Source organism: Urocampus carinirostris, chromosome 17 (genome assembly GCF_059441175.1).
Source record: "Urocampus carinirostris isolate Australia breed hairy pipefish chromosome 17, RoL_Ucar_1.0, whole genome shotgun sequence".
NCBI lineage: Eukaryota > Metazoa > Chordata > Actinopteri > Syngnathiformes > Syngnathidae > Urocampus > Urocampus carinirostris.
In genome coordinates this window covers 23,783,002-23,810,677 of record NC_142365.1, presented here as the reverse complement: position 1 = coordinate 23,810,677, position 27,676 = coordinate 23,783,002, and the positions used below count along the sequence as shown (strand labels likewise).

Genomic DNA, 27,676 nt, shown 5'->3' with positions numbered 1-27,676 from the left:
GGTGGCCCACAAACGATAGGAATTGTTTTTGGGCTCTTGCAGACTGAACTCCAAGCCCAAGAGAGCCACGAAGAACAAATCGCCTTCCACGGGCCCCGCCAGTCCCGAAACACGGCACAACGGCGACCACAGCCACAAAACCGGCAGACTCAACCACATTGACGATGACAAGGTGCAAGATGTATGTCCTTTCCTATTTCTACTTCTTTAACGCCGCCCTTTCCCAATCCTCCCTGCAGTTTTCTAACATAAAACATGACCGATTCTGTTCATCAGTACGACAGGACACGCGCTCTGTCATCCTTTAATGCGATATTTTATAGAACTGGCTTTCTTTTTGCTCTTCTGCTATATAATTTGTTGTTTTTGCACGGGGGCAACACTGAGCAAGGTTTTGTGGATGTTTGTGTAGTCCTGTGGTGGTTCGCTGGTATATAAGAAGAGAATATTCCCACTACTGACTGCACTCACATGTGAGTCAGGGGTCTCAAACTCAATTTACTTGGAGGTGCTGGAGCTAGGGTCCGAGTGAAACTGGGCTAAATCGGGTTTTACACAAGAAAAGCTCTGATGAAAACATTCCACTGTTCTCAAATATATTTCTCAACATTTTCTACACAAAATAAGACCTAAAAATAACAAAAGCATTAAGAATGAATTTGAAGATAAACCAATCAATCAGTAATATGGCTCACAATAAAGGGACAGTGTGTATTATTTGACGACTAGATTTTGCTGCATTGTGTAGTGCCATTGACAAGTGATATAAAGCACAAGGAAGAATAGAACCTATGGAGACGCATAATTTTTCTCCTGATTTTTTTTTTGCCCAACCTTTTTCTGAGTTTTTTGATACCCGTAGCTGCAAGATGGCAGCCAATTATGTCAGCTCCTGCTGACAGGCTCATGGTAGGTAAATGCACATACAGTTCAAGTATTAAAAATGCACGGTCTTTGCAGTAAATGTTTTTTCATTATTATTTAAATCAATATGATTTTTCCCTGTAATGATTTTCCACTGGGTGGCGCTAATTAAAACACACTGTCCCTTTAATTTACCAACCCAAAATTGGATCATTTTGCAATGTCATAGCATTACTAAAACATACAAAAAGTTCCGTCATATTGTGGCGGCAGTAGCTCAGGAGGTAGAGCGATCGTTTTAGGATTAAAGGGATCCCAGTTCGAATCCCGGCTTGTCCGTGTTACATGTCGAAGTGTCCTTGGGTAAGACACTGAACCCTAAATACCCCCAATAAGCTGGTTAGCGCCTTACATGGCTGCACAGATCACGGCCGCTATTGGGAAATGTGAAGCACAATGTAAAGCGCTTTGGGAAGTCATTGACTTGAAAAGCGCTATATAAATTCAGATCATTTCATCGTACAAAACAAAACTACGGCATTGTGTTTCCAAAATTTTCTAAATATCAACATTATGTAAAACAAAGGAAAACAAAAAAAATGTCTCTGAAAATACACTGAAAATCACAAATTTTGTTTTAAATACCAACTCCAAAAATATCTCATACACCACAGCACCAACTAGTTGCTAGTTTGTGTAAAGGTGTATTATTTGACCATTAGATGTTGCTATATTGTGTAGTGCAACTGAAAACGAGTGCTGCAAAGCACAAGAAAGAATACAAATTACGGAGACTTCTAATTTTTTCCCCAGCCTTTCGCAATCTTTTTTATTTTTTTTAGGTACGTTTGGCAGCAAGATGGCAATTATTTATATCAGCACCCTTTAGGTGTGGCTCATGTTATGTAAAATAAATGCAAACCCATAAGTATTTTAAGCTTATATCATAATTCTGTTCTATTGGCTTAGTTTTTAAATATTGTTTTTTCAATGAAATTACCTTTTCTACCACTAGGAGGTGTTTAATAATACGTCACTTACAACTGACACATTACGCCAGGGGTCTCAAACTATCATCGCCGGGGCCCCGAACAAAAGAGTGATATTATGCTCATGATTGCAGTTTTGTGTTAGTGTAGAATGAAAAAGGTAAAAGTAATAAAATGTCTGTTTCAAATACAGTCCAAACCCTAACCAAAACGCCAAATTAAATCAGATTTGAGTGAGTCTAAGAAAAACCCTTACTCATAAATGGTCTGACTGAGGTCATGACTTTAAGCCAGGAGATGGCAGCAGAGAGTAACAAAGATTCAAATTCCGGAAAGCACTTTTAAAAACATAGCAAATATATGTAAAAATATAAATGCATACTTTGATTTAGAACTACGTATTTCTTTGAATTTTTCCTGACTTTTGTAGTTCACTGTTCATCGATCCCTTAAGGTTCATAGGCGCACCCCTTCCTGTGTTGTATCTTGGGCAAAAACAGCCCTGCGGCGCCCATCCCTCTCCCTGACGTTTTTTGGGGGTTGCGTTTTCTCCCCCACATGAAACAGATAGTACTGGTTAAAAGTAGAAAAATAGAAATTCTAAAATAGGTAGAAAAAAGTAGTAGTAGACAAACTAGAAGTACAAGAAATGGAAGGATTAGAAGTAGAAGTACTAGACAAAACAGAAGTTTTTGAAGGAGAAAAAGTAGTAGAACAAACCAGAAGTACCAAAAGAAGTTGATGAAATAAAAAAGAAGGTCAAAAATCAAGAAGTAGAAGTATGAGAAGAAGTCAAAGAACAGAAAGTAAAAATACTAGAGGTAGGAATAGCAAAAAATGAGTAGAAGTACAAAAACTAGACGTAGAGTAAAAGCAAAAGCAAAAAAATACAGGTAGAAATATGAGAAGATAAGTAATAATCAAAAAACTACAAGTACAACTAATAATCCTGAGAATGAGCCAAATTATTTACCAACGCGACAACTGAATCTCAAAAAGTGCTTACTTCAGGGTTCACACACCTTTTCATGACCGAAATCAAGCACTTTTAAAGGACTTTTAAAGCATTTTTTTTTCCAATAAACTGAATAATGTAGAGCCACATCTACAGTTACTACATATTTGATTTTTAATCGTGCGTGTGCTTTTCTCAAGACATATAATTTTCAGATCTTGAGTAGACCGCAAATATATTTGCCTTAAAGACAAATTCTCACCATATAGAAGTTGGGTAAAACGACGCTAATATCTAGCGTACCGTAAATCATGAGGGAAGAAAAGCAATGCCTAAGCAAAGCCACCAGGGAGCAGTGTTGCGTCATTTCTAAGCAGACTTGTTGAGAACCATGGCAACAATTCAAGCGTTTACAAGCATTTTACACAAAATTCAACCACTTTGAAAGCACAATATTAAAATGCAAGCATTTTCAAGGATTTTAAGCACCCGTACCTGTCACCTGTACAAAACTCAGTGGAAAGCGATGTTTTTTAATTAAATGTTGTTCTTAGTCATTTGAAACATGTCCCTGCCTCCTGTTTTGCATTCTTCTATGTGTCCTCCGAGGCCTCGTCTGAACTCTGTCTGCCTTTGCCATTCATGTTGATTTCATTTCTTACCCTTGAATCACTTCAAATGATATTCTTTTAACCCTGAATACATGCTGCGATGTCTCTCTCGTTTATATGAAAAGCACTCAAATGCTTTGGAGCTGGACCAAGTAGCTTAACCGGGTATGTGGAATTGTTTCTTCTTTCCAATCTGGTTGTCTTTCTGTCAAAAAAAATAAAACACAAGGTCCGCTCACTCTCGGGTCCTCCTGCCCAGCGGGGGCGCCGCAACAGGAGTTTGTACCTCGGGCTTCTATCAGTGTGCATGTTACCTGTAGGGGGCAGTATCTTTCCTGTGTCGTTACAATTTCACTGCGCTAATTTCTCGTTAGATATAGCGAAAGTCCGTATTTTCCGCACCTTTGTCCTTCGAAATACCAACAGGACCTGTGTGAGCAAAGCTAGAGTTTATGCTATTCTGCAGCTGAGTCATTTTGCGTTTTTTAGTGGAAAATAAGCTTTCCGTTTATATTTCTTTTTCTCTTTGACTTTGGGTCTCTTATTGCAGGATTTACCTGGATGCTTTTCAATGCACACGGGTGGGTTGCTAATAGTCTACACACCCCTCTGTAGTTTAAAGACCTGGTCGGTTACGACTTAGCACCGTCATCATATACAGTGGTACCTCTTCATACGAGCACCTCTAAACACCAGAATTTCCATATACGAATATTTTTTGCAACAAAAATCTTCCTTGCTAAACGAGCATTCCCAGAGGCTATCACCAAAGACCGCCCGCCACTCGTGACTGCTCACTGGAAGCATTAGCTTGCCCAGTGTGGGCATGCAAACTACTATAAAAAAATCGAAGGGAAAATTGTGCTGCAAAAAATGTGTGTTTACGTTCACTAAGAATGAAAAGGTCGCATTACAGTAAAAATGGGCAGGGCGAGATCTGACATTTTTTATTTTTTATTTTTCCCGTACGGAGTACACTATTTGAAATGATAAAAAAGAATGGATAAGTTGACAGGTGTGCGATCTTTGTCACTCTTCCTTGCAAACGGCCTGTAAATCTGTCTCCAAGAAAGCACTTGGTTTAGCCAATCGGATTCCTATTTGGCGTCTTTGATAAATGTCACCGGTTTCACAAACTGTGACTGGTAATCCACCACGATGATCGCACATACAGCCATGAAAGAAGGAAATAAATTGTTGTGTTGATTTAATGGCAAAAGGTCGGACAACTCTGAAGGAAGCAAGCCTTTCGCAAGCAGGAAAAAGTTTTGTCTACCACTTTCAGCCCAGGGGTAAGATCTTAAGCCCGGGCCCAAACCCGCCCTGACCCGAATTTTGGGCTGGATACAATGGGGTCGAGCTTCTCTCTCCCGCTAACTTTTTGTTATTATCATACACCCGTCATTGTTTATTATCTCTGTTTATGAAGTCTTGTTTAACCTATATTTGGTTACACAAGACAGGCTTTATGTGTCTCACCTCTGGTTTGTTTGGCAATGACACATCACTAATTCAGTTATAGTGAAGGCGTAAGCGTAAACTGCACAGTCCCCCACTGATTTTTTTGTGATCAGGAAGAAGTCAAGTCAAGTCATGTTTATTTGTACAGCCCTTAATCACAAGGAGTCTCAAAGTCAAGTCAAGTCATGTTTATTTGCACAGACCATAGATTATTGCAAACTGCAGACTGTTATTATACCATCCCCTGATCTAAAACCTACATGAGGGCAAGGAAAAACCTATAAAACCTCAAGAAGTGTTTTATAGCTATTTTGGGTTTCACTTTGATGCTTTTGGGGCCGATTAGTCTTTAATAATTTCAAATCCGGAAAATTCGATCGTTACACAAGGAATCCTGAACTACAAGCACGACTCTGGACTGAAACAAAAAAACTTGAATGAAAAGGTACCATTGTACTGGTGCATGCTATGGTTAACTAAGAGCTGCACAGCACAGGGAAGCATCCAGGTCTTGCATGAGAAAGAGACCACACATATGATGTGGGACAACACACGGTCAATGATCATTGTTTTTTGTTTTATCAAGGGGATCAGATTTATTCTAAACATATATATATATATATATATATATATTTTTTTTTTTTTTTCTCTCCTTTGGATCAAGCATTAGCTCATTAGAAGGCTGTGTTCTGAATTAATCACACTCTTTACCTTTGTGAAACAAAGCCGCCAGCAATGTTATGTGCTGCTGCCGTCTTATTATTTAAGATACCGTTTTTCCATTTCTTAATTTTTTTCTACTGTCCCTCAATTTACACTTTGCAATGTACATTGCGGGCCTCGTTTTATTGTGCAGTAATCCTGGTTAATAGGGAAGGGAGGGGAGCACCACGATAAATCAAAATCGGTAAAGTAGAAACTTTAATGTATTTAGTTTTTTTTTTACTCAAGAACAAACCAAATTAAATGTTCAAATATCCGTTAAAAAATAAAATTACTGTACTTTATAAACATTTTCAAATAACTTTGTAAAATTATAATTTTAAAAATAATATTGCTGTTTCATTACAACACACAAATGAAGTTCCACTTCACTTTACATGATGCTTTCCCGCTATCATGTGGCCGGTAGAGAAAACTGCATTCACATTGTGGTTCTGTCCTACAGAAATCATTTTTTAAAAAGCGCCAGCGAGCCACTAGAGAGCGCCAAGTACTCCTGAGAAGATTTAGCGAGTGGAGAGGTCTAGATTTGTTAGCGATAGAAAGCTTCCTCTTCTGTTTAGTTCATCAGAATGCAGATCAAAATGCACGATGAAAATCAACAAAGCAGTGAACCAACGTTAACCAAAACGATGGGTGTGACACTGAAATCGACTGCTCTCTTGTAAGCCTTTTACAAAATGAAATAGGCGGTTAGACTTTAAATCTTCTCAAGTAATTTCATCCTGAACTCTATACACTGCTCCTTTTGAAAAAAAAAAAGCACCAATAGATAGGGAATCCTCCATTATGAAAAAAAGTCCTTGCAACGGGACAAAAAATATTAGATGGCTTGACTTGCTGCTAGCTTGCAAATACTATGACTAATTATACTATTTGGCGCTGAGTTGTGCACCAAATCAGAATCCTCGTTCTCACTACTGCACTCTGCCATGAGGCAAGAGAATTGAATGCTTCACTCTGCATTTGTTGATGTTCACGCCAGTAATACATTTTGAGGTAGCAAGGAGGGAGAAGGGCTCTTAGATAGGAAAAATCACAACCCTTCCTAAATCCATTTTTTTTAATTAAAACTTCAAGGTCAAAAAATAACAAGATCATCCCTAAATGGCGTGGTAATCAAAGACACAATTGTGCAATACTTACAATGATGCAATAGTGAAAACAACGAACTGCAGTGAGTCCAAATCAATAACTGGCATCCCATGAATCCCTATCCTTCGCACTAGTCTGATAGCAACAAACTTATCAATTGTTTTTTTTATATCACAATCGGCGCTTGTATTTTCTAAAGACAGTTTTATGGGATATCCCTACCAAAGTACATTCAACAAATACTCACAATGCAAGGGATTGATGTAGTGATTCCGAACACAGTTTTCCTTGTGCTATTGTTTCCATACCAAATGAATAAAATAATTACATGAATTGACATTATAACAGTAGTAGCTGTGGTGCTGGTTGTAGTATTAGCAGTTGTAGAACCAGTTGGCATTAGAAGATGCGTCATTATTGGTGACGGCTCTGTAAGAACTGGACTGGGGTCCTTTCCAAGTTTCAAGCCTCGCTAGCAGTTAGGGCTGCAACAACGAATTAAAAAAAAAAAAAGATTAATATTGATTATCAAAGGCGTTGGCAATGAATTTCATCATCAATTTGTCCTGTAGCGCCATTTATGTGCTACTCAGCACGTTAATTCAATGCAGGTAAGAGTGCATTGAATTTTGTTGTGACGTTGAGGGCACATGCTTGTAGTACCACTACAATCCAGCAGAGGAAGACTCGAGAACACATTTTGTTGTGCGATGTGTTATTGATCCAACCCTATAGTAGCCATGAGACCGTTTTTATTTTGTTTTTTTTAATTAAAAAACTGATTTTAAATATTTGCAAGTGTATAGCATACGTTTTTATGTATTTATTTGTTTATTGTTAAGCAAACTTGGATATTTTTTATTGTTTTCTATTGCATAATATTCTGATGTTTTATTTGTCCAAAACTTGAATATTTGTGTTTTCATCGATTTTATCGATTATTAAAATAATCGTTAGTTGCAGCCCTACTAGGATTTACACTTTTTTTTTCCTCCCTTTCGTGCGAGCGCCTTATCTGTGTTATGTGACTCACAGCTGACACTTGTTTCCTTTTTTTGTTTTTGTTTTTAAATCCGCCTCCCACATATCACTCACAGCCGCCAGCTCTGCATGCACACCTTACCTTATCTTACCTCCTTTCCCTTTTCCACTAATATGAACATAAAACAACCATCTATCCGCCTACCTCTGCTCCCTTCCTACGCTGTTTGGACAAAACAAAATGGCTGCTGTTCGTGCAAGCCAAATAGACAAAACAAATCATGTAGTTTCTAGAGACATCATAAGTATCCATCTGGACCACCACGCCCTTCCACCCGTTTCTCTTATCTGGCAACAAATGTAGATTTGATACTAAAAGAGGTCAATGTCTTTTTCCCATATCGCTGCGGAGAACATTCCCTTTTCCTTTATTTTTTTTCTTTGTGTCCTTGTTGTGTTGATATTGCAAACTGGTTGAAATGGAAGGTAGGTAACGCTTTGCCTACGCACGTGATCTTGATGCAGATGAGAATGTGACAAGCACCCTAGCCTGAGTGACGTCAATGTTTCTCTCACTATTTTTCTCTGTTTTTAACAAGTGGTCTAATTATTATTGCCTTCTTGAAGATTTGATTGCATACTTGAGTGCTTTAAAGTCTTTCTTGTTAGGATCCGGCTTCCCCTGTGTTTGAGTACGTCCCCAAAACTTTATAGAATGCCCAGACCCCGAAGTGGCTGATGGGCTTGCTCCTCGCTGCAGAGACAGAAACCGGAAGTGACCGAGGGGCTTTCTCCTGGCCGCAGAGGCAGGAACCTGGATAGGAAGGGACGCTTTCTCGTCGCTGCTTAGTCAGGGACAGGAAGTGGTCAAGAGGCTTTCTCCTCAACTCAGACAGGAACCGGGAGGCATCCGAGGGGCTTTCTCCTTGCTGCAGAGGCAGATACCAGAACCAGCCGAGGGGCTTTCTCCTTGCCGCCAAGAAAGGAACCTGAAACGGCAGAGAAGCTTTCTCGTCGCCTCCCAGACAGGGACAGTAGGTGACCAAGGGGTGTTCTCCTCAACTCGGTGAAAGCGAGGGCCTCCTGCTCACTACCGAGGCTGGAAATTGGAAGCGGACTCTCCTTGCTGGAGAGACAGGGACCTAAAACGTTAGAAAAGCGTTCTCGTTGCTGACCAGACAGGAACAGTATGTGGCTGCGGGGCTTTCTCCTCAACTCAGAATCAGAGGCCGGGAATTATTTTCGCTGCCGAGACAGGTTTCTCCTTGCCGCCGAGAAGGAACCCGAAGTGGCCGAGGGGCTTTCTCCTCGCCGCCCGGACAGGAAACATGCCGGGACAGAGATCCGAAAGCTTCCCGCTGGGTCCTTTGGTGGCCTGGTAATTCTGTTAAGTTTTAGGAGTGGACTCAAACGCAGGTAACGCCGGATCCTAACAAATATGAAATGTCCGCCAAGCTTCCTGGTCTATTTTCCTCCTTTATTTAAGTTTGAGTAAAATGCATTTCTTGGTTGTAGATGTTTTTGGCCTTTGTACTGGAGACAGAGGATTAATTTAATCGAAGGATCAATGTTTGGAGCTACACTAACCAGCTACACCATTGTCATCTAGTAATCTAAAGATATCCAATACAAGGGGAGTATTTGAAAAACAGGTCCTTACTCATTCACTGCCTATGACGCTTTGGACATGACAGATTTATGCTGTACTTTTTTTTTAAATGTTTGTCTTTAACTGGTACTGTGTAATATTTGACCACTGGATGTCGCTGTACTGAATAGTGCAACAAAAACACACTACCGACACTCAAAATGACCAAATTGCACCGTTTTTCCTCATATTTTCTTGCAAGGTCTTTAGCAAGGTTTTGTTTTTTGGGGGCACCCTTTGTAACCACTTTTTGAAATAATGCACATAGATCATGTCTTTTTGCATATTTTTCCTATCTCTATTGTTTTTTTTTTTTTTCAATGAATGATTTTTTTAACAACTAAGAGGCGCTTAATAATACTTATTGTCACTTTAAAACAGCACGTAAATGTTTCCTTTTTTTTTTAAATCCAGAAGAAAAAAAAAGGGTGGGGGTTGTAAAATAGTAACAACTTTTCACGAAATAACTGCGACATTGCACTGACAGCAGAAAAATAAAATGTCATCTGTTTCGAAAAATCGAAGAAATTAGGTCAGAAATAAATAAATATGTTATTTTGTAGGGAAAAAAAACTCTGTTCATTTGGGTTCGACAAGCCCTCCGAATTGTGTTCTTTAATCATTTATTTTAATTTAATTAATGAAAGAAAAAGAGACTTCTGTACAAATTTCAGCAGAACCCCAACTATTAACAAAAATCCAAAAAAATTAAACTGTTTGTTAACTCGATTTAAAAATTGTTTTTCAAAAAAAATAACCCAAAGAAAATGGGTCAATATTCCCACCTAAATCACGTAGTTTTCACTGTTTAAACAAAGCTAGAATACATGATAAAAACAAGGAAAGCAACAACAATATACTGTTCGTAGGAACATTGTGCATTATGTAATGCTTGCTAGTAGTAAAATAATTGATTTGTAAAATAAAACAATATTGATATGAAACAATAAACAGGACTACTATTATATAAACGCGCATTTGTTTAAAATACTCTTAGTTTGAAAATATTGTATTTCTTGTAAACAACATGGGCTCAACTAGAAACAGCTGACATGATTGTGCGCTATCTTGCTGCTAGGGTATCTTAAAAAGACCCAAAACCTTTTGAAAGTCCCGTTAGGCTTGTTCAGGATTTAGCAAAACAAAGGAACCCAAATTTATTGGACTTAGTCTGAGTGGCGGGCAGTAGGTGCCAGCCCCTTTTCCCCTAAGAGCATACCAACTCAAACCCAAAAAATGTTACCATTACTTTAAATGAAGTAAATGTGCCACTCCTTTTGAATAAACACATCAATTACTTTCTTGTGCAAGCCCACTCACTATTGCCCCCTGACACAAGGCATGCAGATCTCCTACGGCCCTCCGGGGGCGCTGACAAGTGATTGTCTCGCTCTTGGTGTGTAAAGGGTAAATGTGAAAATTCGGTAAGTTTTAAATAATTCTAAATAAAATAAAACATGAAACATCATTTTAAAACACATGTAAATGAGAAATAATATTTTAAATGCATGTTAAAATAAGAAATAAAGTATAGAAGCTATAACACCATAAGCAAAGTAAGAAACGATGTTTTATTAAAGTACACAGATATTACAGTAGAAAGATGTTCTGCCAAAATTCTCCCCCTTTAGTAACACCAAAAAAACTATTGAAATTGATTATTTTGCATAGTGTACTCTAATTTCTTTTTATTTTCTCAATTTCTCAAGTTTTGTTTTTGCCGTAAGCCAAACTTTCACATTGCAAATATGTCATAAGAAGATAAACAAAAGCGGCGTCGAATCAGGACAAAAAAAACGGTAAAAGCTGCTGGCGGCAGAGGCAACTGTGACTGGGGCCAAACTTGACAGTTGGGGGCCGATTTTTACTTTGACGTCTTTTCCATTGATTTCCATGCACTGTCTTCATGCGTCACTACCAGGGAAAGGTTCTATGTCTTTTTCTCTTGCATTTTGTGAATCTAATGATGCACTTATGTTGCCCCACTTTTCCCTTTTCTTCATACCTTACCTACTAAAGGAGGGAATACCACTTTATTGGTAAGTGGATGCTAATCAGAAGGGAGTTAAACAAGAATAAGCATTAAAAAAAGAAAGAAAAACAAAGAAAATAGGTCGCTGTTCACATGTCAACACTTGTCTTCAAGAGGAAAAAACTAATTCCAGAGAGAGAAAATTGTGTATCAGACGATTTTTGTTTCCGATTCGACTGATTGAACAATTGTGATCTTGATTTTGTTCCCTCCATTTCTGTGATGTTGCGTCCAGTTGTCTTCTCTTTCCGTTGACTTTCATTTCTTTGACATCATGACTTTTAAACGACTTTCAAAGTCCTCTTTTCTTCTCTTTACACTACTTGTAGCTCTTTACTTTTTCTGCTGTATAATTTGGTTCACTTTATTTTACAGTATCTCTCCCTTTTCTCTTCCTCCTCCTGGTTTTATTATGTTTTTTTTTTGCGATTATGATTTCTTCAACTCATTATGGTTTTGCATGCCAAGTATTGCATGCGCTGCACCATAGAGGACTATCTCTAAGCCATATGGAGAAAACCTATTTTTTTTCTGATGTGACCTTTCATTGGTACACCATAGGACTCACTTAAAACAGAAAAAAGTAAAAACATTCTAATGCGCTGTTGTGCTTTTTGTCCCCCCTTTTTTTTGTTTTTTCTTGATCATGTTTTCTCAACAGAAGCTGCGGATAGCGACTGCGGGCCTCCAGCCAGCTTTACTGAAAGAGCAAAAGCACCACAGTGCCACCAGCAGGAACCAAACGGTGCAGATGTGCGCGACAAGTGAAGCCGGAAGCACCGACGGCCTATTTACGAACACATCGGGGAGGAGAACCGGCCAGCGTGGACGGAATAAAGGGGGTGGACAATCTCCCGATCGCAGCAGCGACTCAGCGTCTTCCCACCACAACCACAGACGAAAGGGCGGTCGGCATCAGAAAAAGTAAGAAGAAAGTACAGCGGTACTTACACATACGAGCTTAATTTTGATACAGGATTGTGCTCGTAACTCAAATTGCTCCTGTACTGAGCAAATTGGCCCAATATGATATAATTGAAAATTAATTAATCCGTTCCGTCATCAGAAAAAGTAAGAAGAAAGTACAGTGGTTTCTTTACATACGAGCTTAATTTGTTCCAGGGTCTTGCTTGTACCTCGAATTGCTTATGTAATGAGCGAATTTTCCCGATATAAAATAATTTAAAATGAATTTGTTCCTGCCTCCCAAAAGCATCCAGGCTAACCCTAATTAGCCATGAAACATGTCTTCCTGATAACATAAAAACAGAGGAATCCATCCTTCCATCTCCTGTGTCACTTAACTTCACGAGGGTCACAGGGGGTGCTGAATCCCACCCTACTCATCATCAGGCAGTGGGCAGAGGACACCCTGAACTGGTTGACAGACAGTTGCAGGGCACACAGAGACGATCATTCATACACTCGGGACAATAGGGAGTCACCAATTAATCTGCTATGCAATGTTTTTGGAATGTGGGAGGAAACTGGAGTGCCCAGAGGAAACCCAGGCAGGTACAGGTAGAACATGCAAACTCCACCCGAGGAGGCTGTTGTAGCTGGAATTGAACCCTGGACCTCTGCACCGCGGGGTTGCGCGCTAACCACCCAGCAGGTTGAATAACATTATATTCCTGAAATAAAATCTGAGTTTATTATGCGCACTTACCATGTTGTATAGGTTGGATTGGGCCTCAAAAATCCAGCCCGACCTGACCCAGACTCAGGTGACCAATTAATTTAATTTGCAGGACTGAGCCTGAAGCAAACCCAGAATTGGATATTTTATTTGTGAGGACTCAGGAGGAAGAGACCTGAATTATGATAACAAATTAAAGCCTGGCTATTGTAACTTAGTTAAACAAGACTGTATACACATTTATATCTTTTATATTTCTGTGAGTGCTGAGGTTACATCAATCAATAATTTTTCATCATTGAAGTATTTTGTTTTTAATAGTTAAAGAGAAAATTTAAGGCCGCCCGTTATTTTGGTGGCTTGAAAATTGGGCCAGCAGGTCGTCCTTAAGAATCTAGTTTGGCACTTTAAAAGAGAGGCAGAGATACAAAGAAGAACGGGAACAGGCGCTTCCCAACAGAGCAGACACTCATCATCTAAGGGGAATACCTAACTTTAAGGTCCAATATTCTCGCACATTGAAAATCCATTGTGCCACCCGCTAAGGTATTCATTTATGAACAATCTAGATCAGGCATGTCAAACACACGGCTCATGGGCCGTATGGATGATTTTATCCGGCCTACCATAAATTTCTGAGTGTCATAAAAAGAAGCGAGTCGCTACGTCCTTTTCATCAAAAGTTATGTTACAATTTCATTTTTTATTCCCACAAAATGCTCTCTCTGGTTGCTAGAGGGCAGTTTTGAGTTTGTATAGCATGGTGATTTGGTTCAGGTGGAAAACTGTAAAATAAAGCAGTCAACACATGCCAAAAATGGAAATCTTTTTACTCATTGTTCCTGACTAAATGTGTTTAGAAAAGCTCCTTTATCCTCTGTCATTGTAATATGTAGGGTAGATTACTAATGTGGCTGAACAATAAAGCATAATACTGAAAAAAGAAAATTGGAGCTGACATTTTTTTCTTGACTTTAATTAAAAAAAACAGATTCTATCCGTATTTTAAACTAAATAAACTGAAAAAGATATAGCTATCGAATTTCTTTGAGTATTGAATGTTTTAGAAGTCACTAGTGATAATATTATAAGCTTGAAATGTCATTTATTTGTTTTGTAATTTGCTTTTGTGGGGTATGGTGCTCTTTTCTTGTTTTTATTTTGAATATGTCTTCCCTGCAAGGAAATAATGGAAAAGAGGTAGGCGCTTAAATCCTTCGGCTTCAGCCTACTCCTTTTAGGCACATGTTTATATATTGTATGATATTATTTTTTGTACAACTGTTCTTTGTGCAAATAGTTTATTGTTTCCATTTGTTAATGAATGATTGATGTTTTGTTGTGCTGTGCCTGAAATAATAATAAAAAGCCACAAACAAACCTAAAAGGGTTATTTATGCTTCAGCTGTTTTCCATTGTGGAATCAAATACCCCCAGTGATAGTTTTTGGTTCCTTCCACTCCAGAACAAAAGGTGGCCATTCCTCCAAACGTCAGCACCGCTCAGGTCGAGGCTCGGCCCGCAACCGAACCCCGTCGGCCTCGCCGAGCCGCCGCTCGCGAACATCCAGCAGAAAGAAAAACAACGTGAGGCGTCGCAGCAGCTCTTGGAGCAGCGGGCGCTCTTCCTGCACCCGCAGGGAACGAGGCCCCAGCAAGGTCAAGACGCCACGGGACCGAACCGACAGCTTCAGGTGAGCGCCGCTATCCATTCCTGGAATAGGGTTTGGATGGCTGCTTGTAACCCTGTGAACCCTGTGTGGGTGAAGTGTTTGGCAATGCTTTAAATTGGTGCCTTTGCCAGGTCTCTTAGCAGTTTGACTCTATAGGCCATGCAATAAAGGAAAAAAAAATGTTTTTAAAAAGTGAATGAAAATGACGCCGACATGCCTGCTCTGGTGGCTTGTCATTATGGCGTTGTCATGTGAAACTTCACGACCCTCTACTGGTCAAACCCAAGAGTACAGCTCTATTTAGAAAACAGGCTTTTTTGGCTCGGCTCACTGAAAAGAGTTATTCCTGCTCCTGAATGGCTCCTCAGATTTTGAGTTTTTTAATTATATAATATCAATAATAAAAAACATATGGCCCCTAACTATCTAAGTAATAAGTAATTTGCCTGAAAACATATGAAAAATTAAATTATTTATTCACTGATCGACAAAAAAGTTGTAAAAGACAAGATTTTTACACACTGACCAGTTTTAAAGTCAAACAACAACACAAAAGCCCTAATAATGCAAAACAATAAAAATACTATCTCTTCAGTGCTATAAATAAATGAAAAAATATTAACTATATACATTTATATTTTAACCAATTTAGACACAGATCCTCTGAGAAACACACAATAAATATAAATAAAATCAGTAAGACAAAAAAACAAAAGATCAGCCGTCTCTAAGATTGAAAGATTGATAGCACTCTGCTTCGAAGAAATCAATGTCATTAAAATAAGTTAAAATTTTGCTTTTTATACACTTACTACTTTCTTTATTGGTCTTCCTAATGGAACTCCCTTATTAACCAACACCAATAGAGTCTTTTACGTGTTTGTAAACAAGTGTGACTTAGCCAGGCTGCGTGTGCATTGTTGAAGCAGATTGGCAGAATTCATGTCAGTTTATAGAAGCCCATTGACACAAATAGATCATAGATGAGAACAGCTCAAAATAGCACAAAGTATGTGCTAGCAGCGAGATAGTGACTTTATTTTAATCATCAACGTCAACAACAACAAAAATGTTCTTTTGATTGGGGCCTAATCTCTTCCTTTACAAGGTACTGGAAAAATTGGAAAATTGGCCTTAAAAGTGCTTGTAAAGTGCCTGAATTTGGCCATAAAAAAAGGTGTAGGAACCCTGCTGCTAAAACAGCGGCCCCTAATATCCTCTCTCGCGCAGGGAGCGGGACAGCCCAAACCGCGATAGTGACGCCGACAGCCGGGCCCGCCGTCGCTCTCGCAGCTACTCACCCATCCGCAAACGGAGGCGGGACTCACCCAGTTTCATGGAGGCTCGCAGGATCACCAGGTAACGCCAGGATTTACCTTTAAAAGGGATAATGTTCACTCAGTTGCTATGACAAAAACTTCTCACAACATCATACCTGCCAATACGTTTTCCCCCAAGTGTTTTGATGATATCAGATTGTGTACACTGTAGGTCAAAGAAGTTCTGTCCAATACTCCTTTAACATTATCCGTACGCTGGGGTGTAGCTAGGCAGATTAGGGGTGCTCATTACGTCGATCAGGATCTACTAGTGGATCGCAGAAGTAGTCATGGTTGATCACGAGACGGTGCATTCAGTGCTTTGTATTTGTTGGAACATGCTGCCATCTAGTGGTCAAATACAGCACGTTAGCAGTGCAGTGCTCGTTATTATTTCTTTGCATCACCATTGACCTTTAAAATAGGAATGACTTGATGCTTTTTACACTATGAGTTTTTTATTTTGACTAAAATTATTTGATTTATTTCGGACTGCGTTGAGAATTATTGTCAGTATTCATTTACACGAATTGGGAATTTATTTTGAATCTTCATATGTTTGAGTTAGTTTTTAGTGACAGATATAGCTCAGGACACCAAAAGGGTGTGTGGAAAGTGTGGGCGTCACAGCTAAAGGCTAGGTTCACACTGCAGAGCTTAATGGTCAATTTCGATTTTTGGGTGAAATCTTTTACATTTCCAACTAAATGCGACTTCATTGCGTCTCCGGTGAAATGGTGAGAACTGACCTACCAAGAGTAGTGCAAAAAGATTTGGCTGCGTCAAAATTATATATTTTTTTCACACATTTGCACGCTTGTTTAGGGTGGTGATGCCCCTAGGGAAGAAACTCATAGGCTATTAGTCCCTCTTTTAAGGGACCTATGGCGTCAACCAGAGGGCAACAGGTCAAAGCGCTTGGGACCAGCATGAAAAGAGTCTTAAAATGTTGATGGCTCTCCTGCGATATCACAAGCTGGCAATGTCCTCCAGACTAGGCAGAGAGCACCCCTCAATCTTTTGGGCTGTGTTGATTACTCTTTATGTTGTTTCCTGTCCGCTGTCGTTATCGCATCATACAACACAGTGATCCAGTATGCCAGAATGCTCTCCACTGTGGCTTTATAGATGGACACCAGCAGCTTCAGTTATCTGATCTTCTTATTTTTATCATCTTATCTTAAGTCAAGTCAAGTCAAGTCATTTTTATTTTCGTACAAAGCTGTTCAGGGCAGACCTCGTAGATGGGAGGAATAGGGGTTGGGGGGAAGTGCTTGTGAGTGACGTCAACCTTTGGGGTTTTTGTTTTGTTTTTGTTTATATTTATTAGGGTAGCATGAAAATGCTGAAAGAAGGAAGACGCCCACTTCAAGTCCAGTCCAGATGCCAACCCAAACCTAAAAAAAGATGAAAAAAAGAACTTATTCAAGTGTGTCTAAGCAACGCACAGGTTTACTTCTAGGGGTTTTGTTACCTCGCATTGTGTTCCCCATTCAGATTGGCTAAACGTTTGCCCCGCCCCTTTTCTGTGTGTCCGCCTTTGCGTCTTTGACGTCATGGTTTAAATTGCATTTATACGTAAATCAGTTTGATTAAGTTACATATGCGCAATTCATTTTTAATATAAAGTTGATCTAAATTGATCTAAATGCGAGCAATGTCAACAAAATGCTTCGGCTGCACAAAAACAAAAAAGGCCGAGGAAGACCACAAACTTGGTCTCTCCATGCTAAAGGAAGGTATAAGCAGTTTTCCATAAAGTCCACATGATGGCGACAAAATGTCATGTTAAGTAATTTGAATAGTTTTTTTAACGTTCACAATTACTGTATCCATTCATCCAATTCATCCATCCATCCAGTTTCTGCGCCACTTATCCTCACAAGGGTCGCGGGATTCAGAATTATTTTAAAATTATTTTTAATACAGCCCGCCAAACACAACTGACAAAACATAATGATAATATATCATCACACCTTACAATCTACGCCTACAAAATATATTTTGTGTTTTACTAAAACTGTTTCTTGAAATAAATCATAAACTTAAAAAAAAGGATTGAAATTGAGAAAAATCTTTGGCCAGTGGATCAAGAAAATTTCCTGTGGTAAGATTCCATTTACATATTCACTTAATTTGTGTGTGTGTCCTGCTTAATCCAAATGAAATAAAAATAATACTAAATTGAAATTCCAGAATATATAATCTTCCAAGTTTCAAAAAATTATAACTCAAATCATAATAACCAATACCGGTTGATATCAATTCTTATTTGAAGGTCCGAAGCTTGCAAAGGTGGTTGACAGCAGTCTTTACTGCCCTCTTGTGACAATTTTACGATCAGGAAGTTTCTAAGACTATAAAATATTATTGTCATCATCCATTGATATGTAAACATAGATAGATAGATAGATAGATAGATAGATAGATAGATACTTTATTCATCCCCGAAGGGAAATTCACTTTTCCAGCAGCATCCCTAAGCTGAGAACAATCGAAAATAACTGAGAACAACATGTTTTATTTCGATATAGATGTCTCTCGAAGAAGACTGAATTGAATCTCTATCCAACTGACAGACAATAATGATAATGAATAATTCAAATAATAAAGCTTTTTTTTTTTTTTAAATACAGCAATCCCTCTTTTTTTGCGGTTGTTATGTTACAAATAAGACCCGTGATAGTCAAAATCTGCAAAATAGAAACAGTTATTTATTTAATAAATACATTGGAACTAAAGTGTAAGCATTTTTTTTCTTTCTTTTTTTACAACTAACGTCTGTACTCTCATCCCATTATAATTATCAAAATAATCTTGCTGCAACACTGTGCTACTTATTCCTCAAAGGGGTAGACATGATTTCAGGATATTATCATTGACATTGTCAGCTTTATTGTCAAATATGCAAATGCACGACTTACAACACATATTAAATTAATTCCACTCATTACCTGCAAACATGCAATTAAAATGAATAAATACAAATAACAACCAGGTACAAAAGGTAAGCATATAAAAATATAATTAGAATAAAAAATGCTCAAAGTATAGGGCAGAATCCACATAGTGCAGTAGTGCTTTGATTTGGCAGAAGGTAGAGTGGTGGGAAGGGGTAGGGCGGGGAGAGTGTTCAAAGTCCTAAGAACCTGATGGAATAAACTGTCCTTGAGCCTGCTAGTTCTGGCCCGGAGACTCCGCAGTCTTTTCCCTAATGGCAGCAGGTTGACGAGGTTGTGAGATTGGTAGGTGAGGTTACCTGTAAACCTGGTGGTTTTGCGGGTGGGGCGGGAGTTGTAGATGTCGAGGAGGGCCACTAGGGGGACACTAAGGACTTTCTCAACCTTTCTGTGGAGAAGTACAAATTTGTGTATGATATAAAGCATCTTCCTCTACCTTTTGTGCTTTTGTGGGTCCAACGCGTAATGTTCACATAATGGCTTTAGAGAAACTGGAAATTATAAAAGAATTGCATAAGATAAGTTGATCAAGCTGTTTTACGAATGTGTACAAGTTAGACCGTGATATTATTGACGCACAGGCATACGCAGGCAGACTGTTTAGCCAATCAGAGTACAGAACACAATGCTCGATGAAAATATGCAAAGTAGCGAAACTTCAATATAGCAAAGGATAACTGTATACCGTTTTTTTTCTGACCTATAAGGCTCACCTAAAAATCCCAAAGTGATTTTGATAGGTTAAACAGTCACTCCACTTCACCTGTGTGTCAACAACATCTTGGTTTAATATATATACGCACATAAAAGAGCTGGTGTAGTATTTTGTTGAAAGATTTTCTGTTTATTTCTCTCTGACGCTATTGACGCACAGGCGAGTGGTGGAAAAACTTTCTAAGCAATCAGAATACACTATGCAAATCAGTGTTTCTGGCACTGTGAGAAAAAAATAATGTGATAATGAGATAACCTCTAATGCCTTCTTGTATGTTATCTGTACCACTAGTGGTCTAGTAATAAAGTGTTGACGCTCTCACCACTGCAACCTGGACTCGTTTCCGTTTGATAACAATGTTTTGTGGTTTTAATTCGGTGGCTGATTAATCATTGCACTAATATACACTACCGCTCAAAAGTTTGGAGTAGCTCATAAATGTATTTTTAAGGAAATAGATAAAAAATTAAATTGTCTGGGTGACCCCAAACTATTGAACGGTAGTGTATACAGTAAGTGTATAAAGAATTAAACATGTTAGTCCTTACTGTAATCTCAATCTCATGCGCTTTATAATCCAGAGTGCCTCATGTATGAAAAACATATGACAAAAGAGCATTTTTAATGGGTGAGCCTTACACTGCGAAAATTACGGTGTATCTATTTTTATTACAAATCACACTGAGTGTATATTGTCAGACGCATTAAGAATGATCAGTGATGGCCCAAGGATGCAATGCATGTGAAAATGTGAAATGTTTGTCATCTGTCACTCCAGCGCTTAACAGTTACGATGCCAAGACGTGATGTTGCCGAGCTGCAGGCCGGTTGCTGTGGCAACTGTTGCCGGGCAGTCTGACTCCAGAAGCTCTTCTGAGCAGGAAAACAACTCCAGAGTAAACCTGGCTTTCTCCTGTTTTTATTTTCTTCCTCTCTTTCTTAATCCACATCTTTCCTGATTTTCACAGCAACTCTTCAAACCTGTTCACTCACTAATACTACACAGTGACCCAAAATATGGGGTCAATGAAACGCTATCAAGGTTCTTTTTGGCTGGAGGACACAAACTAACCTTTTTGCAACTCTCAAAGCAATATCCTTGCTAGCGTTTTTACTAATTATGTGGTGACTTGGGCTTCCGCTGTTTGGTAACATTTTTGTACCACCGCTATCATCACACAATTAATTCCACAGAAGACTTGTTTGATGAAAAACATTTTTTCAACAGCCCAGATGTGTTGTTAAATTGATATATGCTCATAAATATTATGTTTGATATGATTTACTGTACAGCTTTTTCAAAGATGTGAAAAAGTTGTCTACAATTTTGAAAGGGACAATAAAAGTGACCAAAGAAAACCATTTCACAGTATTGAGGTCATGGGATCGAATCCAGCTACCAGCCCAGCCTTCCTGTGCGAAGTTTGCATGTTCTTCCCGTGTTTGCGTGGGTTTCCTCCGGGCACTCCAGTTTCCTCCCACATTTCAGAAACATGCATGTCAGATTATTGGCGGGATCAAATTGTCCCTAGGTGTGAATGAGTGATGAGTTGCCTGTTTCTGTGTGCCCTGTGACTGGCTGGCAACCAGTTCAGGGTGTCCCCTGCCCACTGCCTAAAGATGGCTGGGATGGGCTCCAGCACACCCGCTATATCTATATCTATATCTATATATATATATATATATATATATATTATATATGGAGTCCTGTTTGGGGGCCTCAGCATTGTGTTACTGCTTTTTGCAGATGACGTGGTGCTGTTGGCTTCCTCAGGCCGTGATTTTCAGCTCTCGCAGCCAAGTGTGAAGCAGCTGGGATGAGGATCAGCACCTCTAAGTCCGAGACCATGGTACTCTGTCGGAAAAGGGTGGCATGCTCCTTCCGGGTTGGGGATGAGATCTTACCCCAAGTGGAGGAGTTCAAGTATCTTGGGTTCTTGTTCACGAGTGAGGGTAGGATGGAACGGGAGATCGACAGACGGGTCGGTGCAGCGTCTTCCGTCATTCGGACCCTGTACCGGTCCGTCATGGTGAAGAGGGAGCTGAGCCGAAAGGCGAAGCTCTTGATCTACCGGTCGATCTACGTTCCTACCCTCACCTATGGTCATGAACTTTGGGTTATGACCGAAAGAACACGATCCCGGATACAAGTGGCCGAAATGAGTTTCTTCCGCAGGGTGTCTGGGTTTTCCCTTAGAGATAAGGTGAGAAGCTCAGTCATCCGGGAAGGACTCTGTGTAGAGCCACTGCTCCTCCGCATTGAGAGGAACCAGTTGAGGTGGCTCGGGCATCTGATAAGGATGCCTCCTGGATGCCTCCCTCGGGAGGTGTTCCGGGCATGTCCCACCGGCAGGAGGTCCCAAGGGCGACCCAGGACACGCTGGAGAGATTATGTCTCTCGGCTGGCTTGGGAACGCCTCGGGATCCCGTCGGATGAGTTGGAGGAGGTGGCTGGGGATAGGGACGTCTGGGCTTCCCTTTTAAGGCTGCTGCCCCCGCGACCCGACCTCGGATAAGCGGAAGATAATGGATGGATGGATGGATGGATATATATATATATATATATATATATATATATATATATATACATATATAAAATGTGTGTGTGTGTGTATATCGGCGGCACTTCAGCTGAGTGGTCAGGCCATCTGCGGCTTGCGTGGGTATCCTCCGGGCACTCTGGTTGCATTTGATAGAATTTGCAAAAATACATTAATTATCATATAAATGACAATTTTGGGGGAAATTTTCCATTTGTTTTACATAACATGAGGCTCACCGAGAGGGAGCTGACATGATTATGGACAGTTACCCCAAAAAGCCGATAACTTTGTGAAAGACAATAGCAAAAACATTAGAGGAAAATTAGTGCACTTTGGTCACTTTGAGTCTCTGTAGTTTTTATTCTATCTTGACATTTCAGTTGCACTACAACAAAAGTAGACATCTCTTGGACAAATAAAACACACTTTCCCTTTAACATGTATTGTCTTCATCGACAATTGAACTAAAAGTATGTACCTGCCACTCTCCTCACTGACTACTGAACTAACAGCACTGTTTTGCTTCTAATTTGTTGATGGTCTGTCAATTCCAGAGTGGCTTTCAAGAGGACACTAACAACAAGCGTTTTCCATTAAAATTGTGTGTCCGCAGCTGTTTGTTTAACCGAATTGCATCTTGTGTATGTATTTTTTAGCTCCTGTCCTGGGCATAAAAACCTCATAATGAATGTATCATTTAATTCCATTCAAGGTAGGTCTAACGTTGCCGTTTTCTTGCACGCAGCGCTCGCAAACGTCCGATTCCGTATTACCGGCCCAGCCCATCGTCCTCATCCAGCGACGAAAGCAGCCGCTCGCGCTCAACTCGCAGTCGCAGCTACAGCAGCTACAGCAGCCGCAGTCGGAGCCGGAGTCGATCCTGGAGCCGTAGTCCTAGCTGGAGCCGAAGTCGGAGCCGAAGCCGGAGCAGTGGCCGGAGCAGGGGCCACAGTCGCTCCCGCAGTCGCCGAAGCTACTCCAGCCACAGCAGCTGCGACAGCCCCGGCTTCTGAGCCCCGTAGGATTGGTAACGACACCTCCTCCAGGGTCCAAATCCTTTTGACTCTTCCATTTCTATGATTTTGCAGAACAGCGCTCCGCAGTTGCGTTTGCCTTTATACAGCACTACACAGACCCATTTCCGTGTTTGTTAACAAGTGTGACGTAGGCTAGTTGTGCGCCCAATGTTGAGGCAAAACGGCATCAGGTTATCAAGGTTCACAAATCTCTTAACCGCCAGGGTCGTTCGGACACCACTTTCTGTACACATAAAACTAGAATTAAGTAATTTCTCCTCATAGAGATGTCCTTCCTACTGATATCACTGTTCACGGATCCCTTAACCACCAGTGTTGGGGCACTACTCATTGTGGTGTGTTTTGAGTAAGTATAGCCGCTGGCACCCATCCTTCTCTAGGCCGGTTTTATGGATAGGGCTTTGCTCCACCACATAAAACAGATAGTACTGTTTTCCATGGTTACCAGTAGCAGTAGAATATTCCTTATCTGATTCAGATACAGCACCTTCATCATCTGGTCTATGTTATTTTTGGTGTTATGGATCATCCCACTGTTCAGAGATGAGCCAGACTTTAGCATTGATGTTTTATTATATTTTTTAAAAATATTATTATAGATTAATCATCGTTATCATTATTATTATTGATCCCACCGGCACAATTTATTTAAGGTGGGTGAATGTAAAGTAAAGTAAAGTTAATTATTTTAATGTTTAACTGGTATGATTTAAGCAACTGTAAATATAATCTGAGCCACTTTTTTCGCCCATTTAACTAACCGTCTGTAAAAATGTATTTTACTCGTTTCTTACCTGACTTGGACAGGGGTTATATACGACCGTGAAAAAGTCACGCTCAAAATCTATGTGTAGCACCGATCAAAAGAACTGTTTTTTATTTGATAACTTTGATCACTAAAATAAAGTCACTGTCCTGCTGCTTGCACATACTTTGTGCTTATAGGTTACTATGTACGATTTCTTTCTTTCAATCAGCCTGGTATAACCTGACAATAGGAAAAGATAATGGCAGCACCAGGCTGGCGGTTGAGGGATCCGCAAACCGTGATGATCACTAATAATGGCAACAATGTTATTATCATCGTTATAATTCTAATCATTATTATAAAAGATCTGGCTAACACCTGTAGTACCAAACTAACAGTCAATTGTAGGCATTGGTATCACAAAAAGTCTCAAAGCGCTGCACAGACCACCATTACAACATCCCCTGATCTGAAACCTACATCGGGGCAAGGAAAAACTCAAAAACTTCAGGACAGGGAAAAATGTGAAGATTTATTTTAGTAAAACATAAAAAAGAAATGGTAAAAACTGTGCTTTTTATCTAAAATTATTTTCCTTGAAAAATCGTAACTAAAATCAAAATTGTGATATTGTTTTAATAAAAAAAAAAAATTTATATCTATGCTATCTCGCCAACTCCAATAATGAAAAATACAAATATTAGTAAGTTTATGAAAATTAAAATCAAACCCGAAATGTGGTACTTCATCTAAATCTGCCGTACGTCCATTAGTCAACATAGGAAATGCATTTTCCGTATGTCTCTATAGTTTGTATTCATCCTTGTGCTTTTCAGCACTTGCTTTCGATTGCCTTACACAATACAGCAACATCTAGTGGTCAGATAATACACTGTCACACTGAATTGTAACGTGGGTCAAAATAATGCACACATTTTTGGAGTGGTGTTTAAAGGCAAATGTATAGAACTGCTTGTTTAAATACAATAGTAATTATCTAACTCATAACAAACATTGAATTACCGATCGACCAATTCTCACTATTTATTTTCCACTATTTATCTATTCTTTATTTTACTTCTTCCACAGTAACCAAAACGGAAAGTGATTGAGTGTATGTGTACGTTGAAAAAGCCACGAACAAGATCATTTTCTTTTTAATGCTTCAAAGTCATATTGTATATTTCACCGTGTAAAGATGTCTCCTGGCTCTGTAAACTATGCACTGTATATTCCATGAAGTTGCAAAAGTTGAGGGGATGAAAATGAGAAAGGGGCGTGGCCTCCAAAACTCTTAGGACGCCTCGCCAATGCTATGCTAGCCGCCACCGAGCAAATCGGATCAAATGTATTATTTTGTTATTATTGTTATGATAATTATTTATTGACTAAGTCTGCACTGCCCAATGACTTGTATTTTGATTCTGCTCATCCTTGACTTACGGGGGAGTACAAGTGTGTGGGAAGTGAGGTACGCCTATACCATTATATATTCTTTTCTCCCATCAATTGAGAGTTCGTACGGGTGCTTGAAATTCTTGAAAAGGCTTTAATTTTAAAGTTGTGTTTTCAAGGACTGAAAAGTGCCAGGTTTCCCAATTGGTCTTCTTAAAAATGACGCTAAGACTGCTCTCAGGTGGCATTGCTTGGCCATTGCATTTTCCCCTCATGATTAATGGAAGCTGGCATTAGTTTGTATAGCATTGTCCTAGGGAGCGTCATCGTCCCCTACGAGTCGCGCCCAAGAGGACGGGTGCCTGTTACACCTAAACAGGGCACCATAAAATGTGTCATAGTGCAAGGATTACGTATCAATTAAGGTGGACCTTCCTGCAACTGAAAATTTTAGCTACCGTATTTTCCGCACTATAGGGCGCACCGGGTTATAGGGCGCACCCCCAAAAAATAGTTTTGGTCCTATATCTTCCATAGATAAGGCGCACCGGATTATAAGGCGCTACAATGGGAACGTCGACAAAACAGTCAGATGATTCAGTCAAACTGATTACCCCCTTAACATTCCCAAAGCTTGCAAAGAAGCAAATACGTGTCGTAGACACTGGGGGTGCGGTGTCCGTACGATGTCACTTAAATGCGTCATTTCAAATGTCATTCGGAAGGTTCAAGTCTTGGGATTTAAGAAATGCCAAACATTCCCTAGTTTCTATTTTCTTTTTCGCTCGCAACTTTACTGTGCATATGACAATAAACACTTGGAATTGAGTTTAATTCACTCAACTCATCACAGCAACATCAAGCTCGTTCTAAAACAAGATACCGGAAAAATATAAAGCCGCATAGCTCACCTAAGTTCTCACGTTCAATAATGATACGCAATCATGGTCTTCTTACAACCGTGAGTGTAGTAAATCCAGGAGAGTAAAATGATTACAAATACAGACTAATGAAACATGTTTCTTTATGGCGTTGTTTAGCAAGCTTGCTGTTCAGTCATCTTTTTCGGCCAATTGCTGGGTTTGTTTTGGCCCTCTAGCGTATCCGAGGCTCCGAATAACTTCAGCCAATAGCGATCGATGTAACGGATGATTGACACATCTTTTTCGGCCAATTGCAGGGTTTGTTTTGGCCCTCTTGCGTATCCGAGGCTCCGAATAACTTCAGCCAATAGCGATCGATTTAACGAATGATTGACACATCTTTTTCGGCCAATTGCAGGGTTTGTTTTGGCCCTCTAGCCAATCTGAGGCTTCGAATAACTTTAATAATAAATGATGATTGACACATTGGTTAGCCAATGAAATGCCGGTATATAAATCCCAGCATACACCGCGGACTACTCCACGTTCGGGGGAAAATCGAGTCGGCGGCTGTTGCGTAAGTTGCGAGACCTTGCAAATTTAATATTGAGCCATATATAAGGCGCACTGTATTATAAGGCGCATGGTCAGCTTTTGAAAAAATTAAGACTTTTAGGTGCGCCTTATAGTGCGGAAAATACGGTACATAGTATGTTATTTTTTACCCTATGCTTAACAGTCCCTAAACAGATAATTACACATATTTATTTTTAGAAATACAAACCATCATATACAGTACTAATATTTGCGATGTTTGATACCGTTCCATATTTTTCAGACCAAGGCTAATACTCTTACTTCACTCTTACTACACTGTCACCACATCCTGATACCAGTAGTACAGTTCTTCCTTTTGCAAAAAAAAAAAAGACATTTTAAAACGAAAATCTCAACATCTTTTTCTAAATCTTTAACATTGTTGCATATTTTAAGATTCCTATTATTGATTGGCCACAGGAAGGTTTACAACTGTGGTATTGGCCACCATCAAAAATACCGATACAGTAAAAACAGCTTTTATTGGCAGTATTCATTATTTTCTTTTGGTAGTCGCCCATCCCTGACAAAAAGAGAGTATTTGATTTTGAATTATTGAAGATCTATAAATCAAATTAATTTAATGGTATTGGAAAAATTGCAAATTTGGCTTTGAAAGTCGTTAAAAGTGCTTGAAATTTGGCCATGAAAGATGGGGTGCGAACCCTGTCAATCAAACATTTCATTTGAAAAAGAATAAATAAATAAATTACGAAGACATCCCACATTGAATCATTGAAGACACTTAAACCAAAAAGGAACAACATTTATTTTCCTCCAAAAACGGTATGTGTGTATATACAGGTTCTGGTGTGTTAACAATTGTATG

At 39.4% G+C, this 27,676-nt stretch overlaps 1 protein-coding gene across 1 annotated transcript in view; it reads left to right on the top strand.

The window, feature by feature from the left end:
* srrm3 (serine/arginine repetitive matrix 3) overlaps window positions 1-23,971 on the top strand; it is a 55,408-nt gene extending 31,437 nt beyond the window's left edge. The window contains exons 8-12 of the mRNA XM_088321140.1: window positions 43-181; window positions 12,021-12,283; window positions 14,464-14,691; window positions 15,901-16,029; window positions 22,953-23,971. Coding sequence (XP_088177266.1) covers window positions 43-181; window positions 12,021-12,283; window positions 14,464-14,691; window positions 15,901-16,029; window positions 22,953-23,220 — 1,027 coding nt within the window. The 3' untranslated portion in view covers window positions 23,221-23,971. The remainder of the gene's footprint in view (window positions 1-42; window positions 182-12,020; window positions 12,284-14,463; window positions 14,692-15,900; window positions 16,030-22,952) is intronic.
* Window positions 23,972-27,676: the final 3,705 nt, after the last annotated feature.